The 13,048-nt window shown below is 41.4% G+C and overlaps 1 protein-coding gene across 4 annotated transcripts in view; it reads left to right on the top strand.

Moving 5' to 3' along the window:
- The window catches only part of TTYH3 (tweety family member 3), a 202,034-nt gene that overhangs the window by 170,743 nt on the left and 18,243 nt on the right, over positions 1-13,048 (top strand). For all 4 annotated transcript variants that reach the window (XM_056806481.1, XM_007498393.3, XM_056806483.1 and 1 more), the window contains 3 exons: positions 1,127-1,219; positions 1,896-1,988; positions 5,812-5,948. In XM_056806481.1, the coding sequence (XP_056662459.1) occupies positions 1,127-1,219; positions 1,896-1,988; positions 5,812-5,948 (323 nt within the window). The remainder of the gene's footprint in view (positions 1-1,126; positions 1,220-1,895; positions 1,989-5,811; positions 5,949-13,048) is intronic.

Consider the following 13,048-nt stretch of genomic DNA (forward strand, 5'->3'; position numbering starts at 1 on the left):
AGGGTAACCTATAAGCCTCAAACTCATCATTGTGTTAGAGGATGTCTACACCATGCATGTAAAGGCTTCCTCTGGCAGATTGGGGGGATGAGAATGATACGCTCTAACATCCATGGAGGAGACTTAAGTAGGCTCTGTGGAGTGCTTAGTGTTCTCCTGGTTCTGCTTTTTTCATTCCATTCAAAGAGGTCTTTTCAGTTCTTATAGAAATCAAGCAATTCATCATTCCTTTTAGCACCTTTTAGTATTCCATCACCATCATATACCACAGTTTGTTCAGCCATTCCCCAATCAAAGGGCATCTTTTCCAATTTTTTGCCACCACAAAAAGCGCAGCTATGAATATTTTTGTACAAATAGAATCTTTCCCATTTTTTATTATCTCTTTGGAATACAAACCCAGCAGTGCTATGGCTGGATCAAAGGGCAGATAGTCTTTTAAAGCCCTTTGGGCATAGTTCCAAATTGCCTTCCAGAATGCTGGGATCAATTCACAACTTATGTGGAGAGCATAGAGCTTGATCAGACATCAAGGATGCCATGATCATCTGCTGCCTTTCTGGCCACCTCCAGTCATCCTGACATTCTTGCCACTAGACTTTTTTTAATTCTGAGAGAGTGAGACTGATGACTTTATGCAATTCTCTCTCACTTAAAAAATCCAATTCAAGCATTATTCAAGATGTCAACTTGCGGTGTCATTAATTCTCTTTGAAGATGAAGAATGAACAACAATTATTATCATTATTATTATTAGTGTCAGAGTAACTGACTTCCAGTTCAATCTTCTTTCCACTGCCTTTATTTCTGAGAAGTGATTAGTTGGCAACCACCAAAGTACCAAAAGGACTAGAAAAAAAGTGATGGGCAGACCCATTAGCTAAGCCATATTACATTTTATAATCCTTCTTTGAGGGCTGTTTTGGGAGCTGGAATCCCAGTTGCAGGGTATGAGCAGATCCATGGTAGGCAATAAGTGACTTGGCATTAATTGTGAAGAAATGTCTCCTTCCCTTTGTGGGGAGGTCTTTCAGCTAAGGAATGGGGAGGCCGTTGGGGAGGGATTGAGGACACTTTGGCCCCTTCATTCTCTAGAGACTGAGCTGGCTGCATTTGTATTGAACAGAAGCTGTCTGGGAGTCACAAAGCCCTGGTGGAAATGCAGGATGATGTTTTGGAGCTCTTGAGGTCTGCCCTTAGAGAATATCCCACCTCCAAGGTAAGAGTTGGGAAAGTTCCATGGTTTCTTAAAACCTTTTGCTCCTAAGCAGGGGTAAACACCCTCTCCAAACCTGTACTATATTTTGTTTTGTTTTGTTTTGAAACCTTACCTTACAAATCAATATTGACTCCAAGACAGAAGAGTCATAAGAGCTAGGCAATTGGGGTTAAGTGACTTTCCCAGGGGCACACAGCTAGGAAATTTCTGATTTCGAATTTGAACCCATCTCTAGTCCTGACTTTCAATCCATTGAGCCACCTATCTGTGCGCACCCCACCCCCACCCCCATGCTTTTAATAGTCACTTTTTGGTATTTAGCTTATTTAGCAGTTAAAGCTCAGCACTAATGAAGTTAGTGGGCATGGCTTCCATCTCTAGGGGTTGAGCCAGTTAATGCCATTCTTAGTCTTAGATAACTGTCTTGCATCTTTGTTGACCTTTAAGAAGATTAAAAATGATGCCTCAACTTCCCTATTAGTTCATAAAATTCTATTACCCCTTGAAGGAGCCTGGGTCAGAGGGTAGGGATTGACTTAATTCTAGTTCATCCCCATTACTAATGGGAGGGGAAAGAAATCATTCCAGTCCCATAATCTACCAAATATTAACCCAGAGCCTCCCCTTTGGGTCTGAAGATGATTGTTTTTTATTCCTTTTATGCTCTTCTTCCCAGGATTACCTGATACGCATCCAGGAAGTTCTGAATTCCACTGAGATCAATCTACAGCATCTGACCGCCCTGGTGGATTGCCGTAGCCTGCATCTGGTGAGTGCCCATTAGAGGAGACTCTTTGCAGCCTCTGGCTAGAGTCTGGGTGTTACTTTAAGGTGGGGGGACCTGTGAATAAGGTGAGACAAAAAGCGGTTTTCTGGACTGTTGTAGGGTGTTTTCCTTGAGCCCTTGGTGCTTCCGTTGAAAGCATTTTTTAATGTCTTAATCCCCAGAGCTTTGGAGGAGCAGGGTTGCAGTAAAAATCAGAGAGGAGGATTAAGTGGTCACAAGGTTCTGAAACATAAACCTGCTGCATAGGCTTAAGAATGCAGGCTGGAGTCCTAGCTAGTCTTTCATGAGTCTGGAATCATGGAATTCTAAAATTAAAGAACTTTAAAACTAGGATGAACCTTAGAGACCACCTAGAACCAAGGGTCAGCAAATGATAGCCCACATCCCCCTCATTTTACAAATGGGGAGACTGAGGCCCCAAGGAGAAGTGATTTTATCGAGATTATACCTGTGGCAGAGTTGGGACTAGAATTATGCGCTGTACATTTCTGGTCCACTTCTCTTTCCACTACCTAACTTTATAGAATAATGTCATTATATTATTGTTATCATTAGCCACAAACATTACACTTCCAAATTCTCATTACTCTGAAAAGCACACTCACATATGTTATCTCATTTGGATTCTCATAGCACTCCTGTTGGGTTAGTAGTAGTATTAGTCCTGTTTTACAAATGAAGAAACTGAAGTTGAAAGAGGGAAATGACATTTTCTCATTGATAGTATGGGACAGCTAGATGGTGCCATTGTCCATAGAGTGTCAGCCCTAGACTCAGGAAGACTCATCTTCTTGAGTTCAAATCTAGCCTTAGCACTTACTAGCTGTGTGACCCTGAGCAAATCACTTCACTATATTTGCCTCAGTTTCCTCATTTGTCAAATGAGCTGGAGAAAGAAATGGCAAACCACTCCAGTATCTTTGCCGAGAAGACTCCAAATGGGGTCACAGAGTTGGACGTGACTGAAAAGCAACAACAAAGTTGATAGTATAACCAGGACTAGATGCTAGCTAGCTCTTACAATTCCTGTGGCCCTACAGGCCAGGCATCCTTCCTCACCTTGTATGTGGAGAGAAATGGATCTCTGATTGTGAGACTGATAAAAGTGGCAGTCTGAGGCCCAATTCCAATGAGGCTATTGGCCTTTCATGCCCCTGATATGGGAGGGTATAGGACCATAGATTTAGAGTTGAAAGGGAACTAACTCCTTCATTTTATAGTTGAGGAAACTGAATCCAAAGGAACTTAAGTGACTTTTCCAAGGTCTGTCTGTCTGTCTGTCTGTCTGTCTATCGATCTATCTATCTATCTCTCTCCTTCCCTTCTACAAAGGCTGTAGATGACAGGGATGCGATATGAACCCAGGTTCTCTAACTCCAAAGCTCCATTGTACCATATTGCTTTTGTAGGGGGTTCCTTTGCAATAATATGTAAGTAGCCTTTACCTGCTGTCCCTAGAAAGGGCCACACAGCGAATTGGCATCTGAGTTTCAAACCCAGATCACTTGACTCCAGGGTTAATGTTTTTTTCATCCTACTGTACTGCCTTTGAGATCTCTTCTACTTTTAAATGCTTTGAGATCCCTGTGTGCTGGACTGCTCAGATAAGGCTTCATAGAGAGAGTAGGACTTAACTTGACTTTTGCAGTATGGATAGACTTTCAATAATCAGAGAAGAGAAAAAGGGAGCCCAGTCAGAAGAAATAGCATGAAGAAAGCTCTAGGAAAGCTTGGAAAGACTCCTAATTTGGTGTGCTGCTGTTTGCTACTATGTTTTTAGAAGGTGAAGATTTCTCCTCTTTTTAATAACTTATTTTTTCCCAATTGTAAAAACAATTTTTAACATTCATTGAAACATTTTTAGTCCAAATTCTCTCCCTTCCCTCCTTTCCTTACTCTCTCATTGAGAAGGCAAACAATTTGATAGATGTACAGTCTTGTAGAACCCATTTCCCAATTAGTCATGTTATGAGAGAAAACAGAGCCCAAAAAAGCAACAACAAAAACACACAAAAATAAGAAAATAAAAAATAGTTTATGCTTCCATCTGTATTTTGTCTCAGTTCTCTCTCTGGAGGTGGTTAGCATTTTTCATCATGAGTCTTTTGAAATTGGTTTAGATCTTTGTATTGCTGAGAATATAAGTCATTCACAGTTGATTCTCCTATAATATTGCTGTTACCATGTCCAGTGATTTCTGGGTTCTGCTCATTTCATTGTACATCATCAATTCATGTAAGTTTCTCCAGGTTTTTTTCTTAAACCATCCTGCTTTTCATTCCTTGTGGCACAAGAGTATTCCATCACAATCATATGCCATGATTTATTTAGCCATTCTCCCATTGATGGGCATCCCTTCAATTTCCAGGCCTTTGCAAGAAGGTGAAGATCTCTGATCCAACTCTAGATTGGGTTCCCCCAAAGCTGGGGTTAAAATAACATGTTCATGCCACATTCGTGTTGCCTCTGAGCATGTTTAGATCCTGGCTCATGGGCTGTTGAAGAGGGGGCTCACAAGACCAAAGGGTGTTCTAGCTACAAGGAACTCCAAAGTGCATCTCATCCAACCTCTTCATTTTAGAGGAGGAAACTGAGGCCCAGACAGAAAGGTAGTTAAGTGGCAGAGCAGAGGTTTTTGACTCTAAATCCAACACTCTGCTATTATTCCAACACAAGAGGTTAATTCCCTGTTATTGTTCTCTATCAAAATGGCCTTTCTCCACAATCCCAGAATGTTGCCATCAAGCTATTTCCATGACCCGACCCTTCCCTGTCCTCTCCCCCCTCCCCTCCCCTCCCCTCCCCTCCCCTCCCCTCTCCTCCCCTCCCCTCTCCTCCCCTCCCCTCCCCTCCCCTCTCCTCTCCTCTCCTCTCCTCCCCTCTCCTCCCCTCCCCTCCCCTCCCCTCTCCTCTCCTCTCCTCTCCTCCCCTCTCCTCCCCTCTCCTCTCCTCCCCTCCCCTCCCCTCCCCTCCCCTCCCCTCCCCTCTCCTCTCCTCTCCTCTCCTCCCCTCCCCTCCCTTCCCCTCCCCTCCCCTCCCCTCCCCTCCCCTCCCCTCTCCTCTCCTCTCCTCTCCTCTCCTCTCCTCTCCTCTCCTCTCCTCTCCTCTCCTCTCCTCTCCTCTCCTCTCCTCTCCTCTCCTCTCCTCTCCTCTCCTCTCCTCATTCTCACTTAGAAAAAAATACTGTGTATAGGTTCCAAGGCAAAAGAACTGTAAGGGCTAGGCAATGGGGGTTAAATGACTTGCTCAGGGTTGTTAGAAAGTGTTGAAGACCATATTTGAACCCAGGTCCTCCCAACTCCAGGTCTGGTGCTCTGTCTACTGTGGCACCTAGTTGCCCCTAATTTTATGTTTTTCTTTTTTACTTAAAACCCTTATCTTCCATCTTAGAATCAATACTGTGAATTAGTTCCAAGACAGAAGAGCAGTAAAAACTAGGCAAGGGGGGTGAAGTGACTTGCACAGCTGGGAATTGCCTGAGGGCAGATTTAAACCCAAGACCCCCCCATCTCTAGGCCTGGCTCTCAATCCACTGAGCCACCCAGCTGCTGCCTTCCATGACCGTTTCTTGGTTGACTTTGCTCGGAGTCACAGATACCACTAGCATTGCTCAGAAAGAATGGATTTGACACAAGCCATTATGGCTCTGAAAATGATTCTAGATGAGGTTAGCTAGGACCAAGAAACAAAGAACAGGTAGGAAGGGATATAGACCACCAGGGGTTTTGGACCCCTTGGTCATTGGTCTTAAGGGAAAAGGTGGTTTGGCCAAACTAAAAATTCTCTTGCTTGTGCCCCTCTGTAGGATTATGTCCAGGCTCTGACTGGCTTCTGCTATGATGGAGTAGAGGGTCTCATCTACCTGGTGCTTTTTTCTTTCGTCACAGCCCTCATGTTCAGCTCTATCGTGTGCAGTGTTCCTCATACCTGGCAGCAGAAAAGGTAAGAAAAGGGAGACCTGAAGGTACACAGGGGAGGGATTGGACACTCATGTTATTATTTGCAGATAAAAATCTTACCTTCTAAGGAAAGCCTTTCCCAACTCCTCTTAATTCCAACACCTTCCCTCTGTTGATTTATTTCTTACTTATCCTACAAATAGCTTGTTGGCACACATTTACATTTGCTTTGCATTTTTTCTCCTCCATTAGATTAGGGCCTGGCTTTTACCTTATATGCCCAGCATTTAGCATGTGCCTGGCACATAGTAGGTATTTAATTAGGATCCCTTTAGTATTCAGCATTTATTAACTGACTGAGTTATATTATAGATATCCCTTAGGGCCCAGAGCAATTACACTGATCTAAAGGACTCAGAGCTGAACCTTCCAATCTCTACCTAGAACAGATTTCCCCCCATTTTCTTTGTTTATAAGACTTTTCTTAATTCCAAATTTTACATAAACAAATAAAAAATATATTTCCATATACAACAAAAAAGAAGATTGTATGTAAATGAAATCACAGATCTCTTAGGTTTAACTTTTCTTCATAAAACATCCCATCCACAAGTGTCTGAGACCCTCCCTCCCCTCCCCACATCCCAGAAGGCATCCTCAGGGAGACTGACGTGTTCAAACTAATTAAGTCCTTCATGTTTTCACCTTTTAGTTCAAAAACTGGAGGTAACATACCCAATTTCTTCTTCCAGTATTAATTCTGTAGTTGTGTATAATGTTCTCCTGATTCTACTCATTTCACTGTTCATTATTCCGTGTAGTTCCTTCCAAGTTTTCTTTTTTTTCTTAATTAGCCTGCTATGGCACAGTAGAATTCCACCAGAACAGATTTTAATAAATACATCCTCAAATCCATTTTTTAAAGACAAATTCAATTAAACAGAGATGGAGTTGGGAACTGGAGCTTGGAGACAGTCCTGCAACACCATTCCATAGGAAGAGAGCTCAGATGCTAGCTTTCTGGGCAGCAAATAGAATTGGGTAGCTTGGTGTGGGAGGAAGGAGAGGATTCTGCTTCTTTGTACATAAATAAAGAGGAGGAAAGTGGCCAGCCTTAGTTGTATGAAAGTGAGCTCCTTGGCATTCCAGGTGCTCAAACCGTGATTTATTGATGAAAAATTAGGAATCAGGCATCCAGCAAGGGATCTCGATAGCCCTTTAAGGTGGCATAGTGGGTTAGAGAGCTGGCCTCAGTATTGTAAGATGGGGGTTCAGGTCCCACCTCGGAAACCTGCTAATTACTCCTTAAAACTCCAGGCAGCTCTCTGAGACTGTAAGTTGAAGAGAAGATAATGACATGCACTAATTGAGGGACTGTCCCTATAACAATTAAATCCAAAATTCCTTTTAGCCATTCAAAGATTCCATCTGGGAGCCCAGTTACTAAAATAGTAACCTGACATTGTTGGATCTTGCCTGCTACCTGCTGGCTAAATGGAATATAACAAGGGAAAATGTCAAGTCTTAAGTGCTGAGGAAAAATCATAATTATCTCGTAGATTTGTATTGCACTCTTTAGTATTCAAGGCACTTTTTTACACTGCAAATTGACTGTCCTTTTAGCACCTGAACACGTATAAAATGGTGCTCCTCTTCCCTTCCAAACCTTCCCCTTTACCAAAGTTTCCCTCTTTCTGTCAAGGGTGCTTTCCATCATTCATGTTCACCACTTTGGAGTCATTCTTGACTCATAACTCTTTGATTTCACTTATCCAGTTATTTGGGGGCAACTAGGTGGTACAGCGGTTAGAGAGCAGGCTCTGGAATCAGGAAGATTTCCCCCTGAGTTCAAATCTGTCATCAGACACTTCCTAGCTGTGGCAAGTCCCTTAACCCTGTTAGCCTTAGTTTCTTCATCTTTTAAATGACCTAGAGAAGCAAATGACAAAGCACTCCAGTGTCTTTTCTAATCTAATCTAATTTAATCTAAAGCCCCACCCAAAAAGGGTCATGAAGAGTTGGACATGCTGAAAAATGACTAAATAATAACTATCCAGTTATTTGCTGTTTCATAAATTTCAGCTCTACAATATCTCATGTCTATCTCCTCTCCACTCATGCATTCACCAGCTTGGATCACGCCTTCATAACTTTGGGGGGGGGGGTTATGTTTATGCATTTTAAAATTTGTTATCATTAACATTTCTTGTTTGTTTTTTTTTAATCCCTACCTTCTGTCTTAGAATCAATGTTGAGAATCAGTTCTAAGGTAGAAGAGCATTAAATTCCAGTCAATGGAGATTACATAACTTGCCCAGGGTCACACAGCTAGGCCCTCCCATCTCTAACCCTGACTCTATCCACTGAGCTACCTAGCTCCCACAACATGTATTTTTTTATTTTTACAATCCTTACCTTCCATCTTAGAATCAATACTGTGCATGGGTCCCAAGGCAAAAGAGTGGTAAGAGCTAAGCAATGGCCCAGGGTCCCACAACTAAGAAGTATCTGAGACCAGATTTGAACCTAGGACCTCCCATTTACAGACTTGACTCTCAATCCATTGAGCCACCTACCTGACCCTAACATTTATTTTTAAATTTTTCAAAAAACTTTTTTTCAATTTCACATAAAAGCAATGTTTAACCTTTGTTTTTTACAATTTTGAGTTCCAATTTTTTTCTCCCCCCTCATTGAGAAATTTTATCAAATTTGAGATAATTATCAGAGAAAAATCTGAGAAAATTATCAAATAAGCAATTTGATAAAGGCTATTCATGTGCAATCATGCAAAACTTATGTCTATATTAGTCACCTCCTAACTTTCTTTCTAAACTATTGCCAAATCCTCCTTCCCTATGCCTTTTCCCTCCCTAGTCTGTCTCTTACATGGTGGCCAAAGGGATATTCCCAAAGCACAGATTCATTTTTTAAAATTTGAATTGAACATTTTTATTCAATTAATTAATTTAGAATATTTTCCATGGTTACATGATTCATGTTCTTCTCCTTCCCCCATAGCCAATGAGCAATTCCATTGGGTTTTACATGCCAAAGCATAGATTTATTGACCGTTCCTTATTACCAAGAGGATCAGATGCAAACTCATCTCTCTGGCATTTCAAACTCCCTACAAATGGACTCTAACCTACTTTTTCAGGCTTATTGTACATGTCCCCCCTTCAAGTACTTGGTGACTCAATCACACCAACCTTCTGGCTGTTTCTTTCTTCCTGACAACATTCCTTCTCCCATCTCATTGCCTAGGCTGGCTCCCATGCCCACAGTGCATCGCTTCTCACCTCAAACTCCCAGAATCCTTGGCTGCCTTCAAACATCAGTTCAGATGCCACCTTGTACCTCAGGCTTTTCTGCTTCCCCCAGTGTATTCCCTCTTCCCTCCTCCAAAATTTTCTTATATTGGGTTTTAAGGGAAATGATGCTGATGATGACAGTTAATATAGCACTTATTCAGTCATTTCAGTCTTCTCTAATTCTTTATGACCCTATTTAGGGTTTTCTTGGCAAAGATACTGAAGTGGTTTGCTGTTTCTTTCTCCAGCTCATTTGACAGATGAGGAAACTGAGGCAGACAGAGTTAAGTGGCTTGCCCAGGGTCACACAACTAGCGTAAGGATCAGAGGTCAGATTTGAACTTGGGGAACATGAGTCTTCATGACTCCAGGTCTGGCACTCTATCCACTGTGACACCTAGCTGCCCTGTACATGGTGTTGTCTATCCCCAAGAGAATGTAAGCCCGTAAGGAAAAGAACTTACGTTGGTGTAATTTATATTACTATTGCCCAACTAGGTGCTAAATAAATGGTTTTTTGCTTCAATATCTCATTGGATTCTTGTAACAATCAATAGGGCAAGCAAGGCAGGTGGTGTTCCCTTCATTTTTAGGTCTGAGTCTGAAAGAAATGAAGTTATTTGCCCATTTCACATAGCAGTTAGTAAGAAAAGAAACATGGGAAGGGTACACATAGGCAAGGACAAATCCATTGGAGAGAGAACTTGTAAATAAGTACATCAGGGAGCTTGTGTTTGCTATGTTTGAGGCACAGGAAGCAGCTAAAGCATTCCCTGCCCTCCCATCCAAAGAGGGGAGGCAAGATATGGACAGAGAAAATCCAAGGTCATCTCAGGCATTGGCAGTGTGGGAGAGAAAGCAAGAAAGACTTCTTATAGAAGCTAAGAATTGAGCTGAGTGTTGGAAGAAGCAAGGAAATGCGGAAGGAGAGCACTTCCAGCATGGGGGACAATCAATGAAGAGACAGAGTTGGGAGAGAGAATATTCTGTGCAAGTAGGTCATTATGACTAAATTGTACAGTCGATACGCAGAGAGGAGTAAGGAATAGGATGATTGGATTGGGACTTAGAAACTTAGAAAAAGACTTAGAAACCAAACAGAGGAGTTTGTAATTGATTCTGGAAGAAGCTCCTGGAGTTTATTGAATAAGGAAGTGACAGGATCAGATCTGTGTTGCTCCACTCTTCAGACACTTAAAAAAAATCACTCAATTTTGTTTGCCTCACTTTCCTTACCAGTCAAATGAGTTAGAGAAGGAAATGGCCAACCACTCTAGTATCTCTTCTAAGAAAACCCCAAATGGAGAAACAAAGAATTAGACACAACCAAAAATGACTGAACAAGGTTTTTTTTTTTTAAGGATAGGGAAAGACTTGGGTATATTTGTAGGCAGCAGAGAAGCATCAGGTAGACAGGGAGAAATTGAAGATTATTAAGAGCAGAAACAGAGGGCAATGAGCTAGTGAAAACAGGGTAGAGGGGGATCACTTTTTATTTTTCCTTTAGAATTATTTTATTAAATCATAAATGTACTTAACTCTGCATACTCCTTAAATTTTTTAAAGGAAAAAGTTATGCTTTATTACCCCATGATCCTGGCTAATAGCTAATGTAGGGAAATTTTCCTTGATGAGGAAAAGGATCTCCTCTTTGTGTGAGAAAGCCAAAGGAAATAATGAGAGAAGACCTATGAGTGAGAAGAACTAGAGGAGAGGGGCAACTTGAGTTTTTCCAGTGAGATAGGAGGCCAGGTTCTCAGCTGAGAAGATGGATGATATGAATGCTATCAGTGGGATGTTTGAGGAGAGTGAAGAGTTTTGGAATAGCTGCTTTGACAAGTGGAAAAGTAAACTCATTAGGAACATGTTTGCCTTGTTGCAGCAAGGGCTTGGTTGAGATTATGTAACATAAATTTGTAGCAGAGCTGGTTAGCATGGTTACTTGATTTTCTCAGGTTTCTTTCAGCAAAGGGTATTGGGAGTAATCCAAGTTTAGCAAGGCAGGATGAATAAGAAAGGGGCAAGGTATTCAAATACAAAATTAAACTTGTTCACCAAAAGTCATGATAGGGATGGGAAGAGAGTGTAGCCAGCACAGTGCTGATGGTCTAGGGAAGAAATGAGGGGTGTGTAAATTAAAATTAATGTGCAATAATAAAATGTTATATTTTAGGAGATTTATTAATGATCATTAGAAATAAAGGAATAAAAGGGATACAAACTAAATACCATGACTAATTAGCCTATTCAAAATCCCAGCTTACCACCACCATCTTGCCAGCAAGCCAAAGAGAGAGAGAGAACCAGAACACCCACTGAATTTATCCTCTGTCTACAAGAAGTACATAAGGACAGGAAATCAGTGGGCTCCCGGGAAATGTAGTTCTTTTTTTTTTTTTAATAACCCTTACCTTCCATCTTGGAGTCAATACTGTGTATTGGCTCCAAGGCAGAAGAGTGGCAATGGGGGATAAGTGACTTGCCCAGGGTCACCCAACTAGGAAGTCGGGTGATTTGAACCCAGGACTTTTCATCTCTAGGCCTGGCTCTCAATCCACTGAGCCACCCAGCTGCCCCCAAAATGTAGTTCTTTTTTAAGGTAACAGATTTCCAATTACACAAGTGGATAGAATAGAGGTCATGTTGAAGAAGCACAGTGTTAGAGATGGTAAGGCAGAGGTGGGGTGATAAAAGCTGATGATTGGGGCAACTAGATAACTAGAGATGGGAGGTCCTGGGTTCAAATGTGACCTCAGACACTTCCTAGTTGTGTAACTCTGGGCAAGTCATTCAACCCCAATTGCCTCCACTCTTCTGCAATCAATGCTTAGTTACTGATTCTAAGACAGAAGGTAAGGTTTTTTTTTTTTTAATGCTTATGATCACATAAAGTAATTTCTGAGTTTAAGGAATGGGAGGCAAAGGAGTGGAGAGATAGAAACAGAGAAGGTAATTAATGTATCATCTACCTTACTTTCATGTTCTGAATAAACTTAGATCCAGAGTCTAGACTATAGAATATCAAATGGGGAGAGACCTTCATGATCATTTAATCACTTTAAATGTGTTTCCCAGAATCCTGCACTATTTCCATTGATTTGGGGACTGCCCTCTAAAACAGTGGGATCAGACTCAAATAGAAAGGGATCCTTGCTGGTCACACATTGACTTAGAAAACTACAGACAAACATTATCTATCTTGTATTGTAGTTTTATTTATCTTGTTAAACATTTCCTGGCTACATTTTTTAAAAAAATCTTTACCTTCCATCTTTAGAATCAATACTGTGCCTTGGTTCTAAGACAAACAGTAAGGGCTGAGGCAATGGGGGGTTAAGTGACTTGCCCAGAGTCACAAGGCTAGGAAATACCTGAACCAAGATTTGAACCCAGGATGTCCTGTCCCTAGGACTAGTGCTTTATTCATTATGTCACCTAGTTGCCCCACTGGGTTCAAGCCTTACTTTTGACCTCCCATCACCAGACCTGACTCTCAATCCATTGAACCACCAAACTCCCCTGAATTCCCCACTAGTTATATTTTAATCTGATTCAGGCTGCTCTTGGGAGTTTTGGGGGCAAAGCAGGAATTTGAGGCCTCTAAAGTATTGGGGGGGGATTGTTTGTCAGTTATGGGAGGGGTGGGGGGAGAGGAGAGAGGAATAGAATATGATTTTTGTAACCAAGGAATAATGTTTGAAATTAACCTAATTTAAAAAAAAATAAAGTATTGGGGGTGTTTTATTAAAAACTTAAGAAAATGGACTTTTAAACAAACATGAAATAACTAGAGATAATGGCATTACCTTGTATTTAGTTTGAATACGTG

The sequence above is a fragment of the Monodelphis domestica genome, chromosome 7, assembly GCF_027887165.1.
Source record: "Monodelphis domestica isolate mMonDom1 chromosome 7, mMonDom1.pri, whole genome shotgun sequence".
NCBI classification, from domain to species: Eukaryota; Metazoa; Chordata; class Mammalia; order Didelphimorphia; family Didelphidae; genus Monodelphis; species Monodelphis domestica.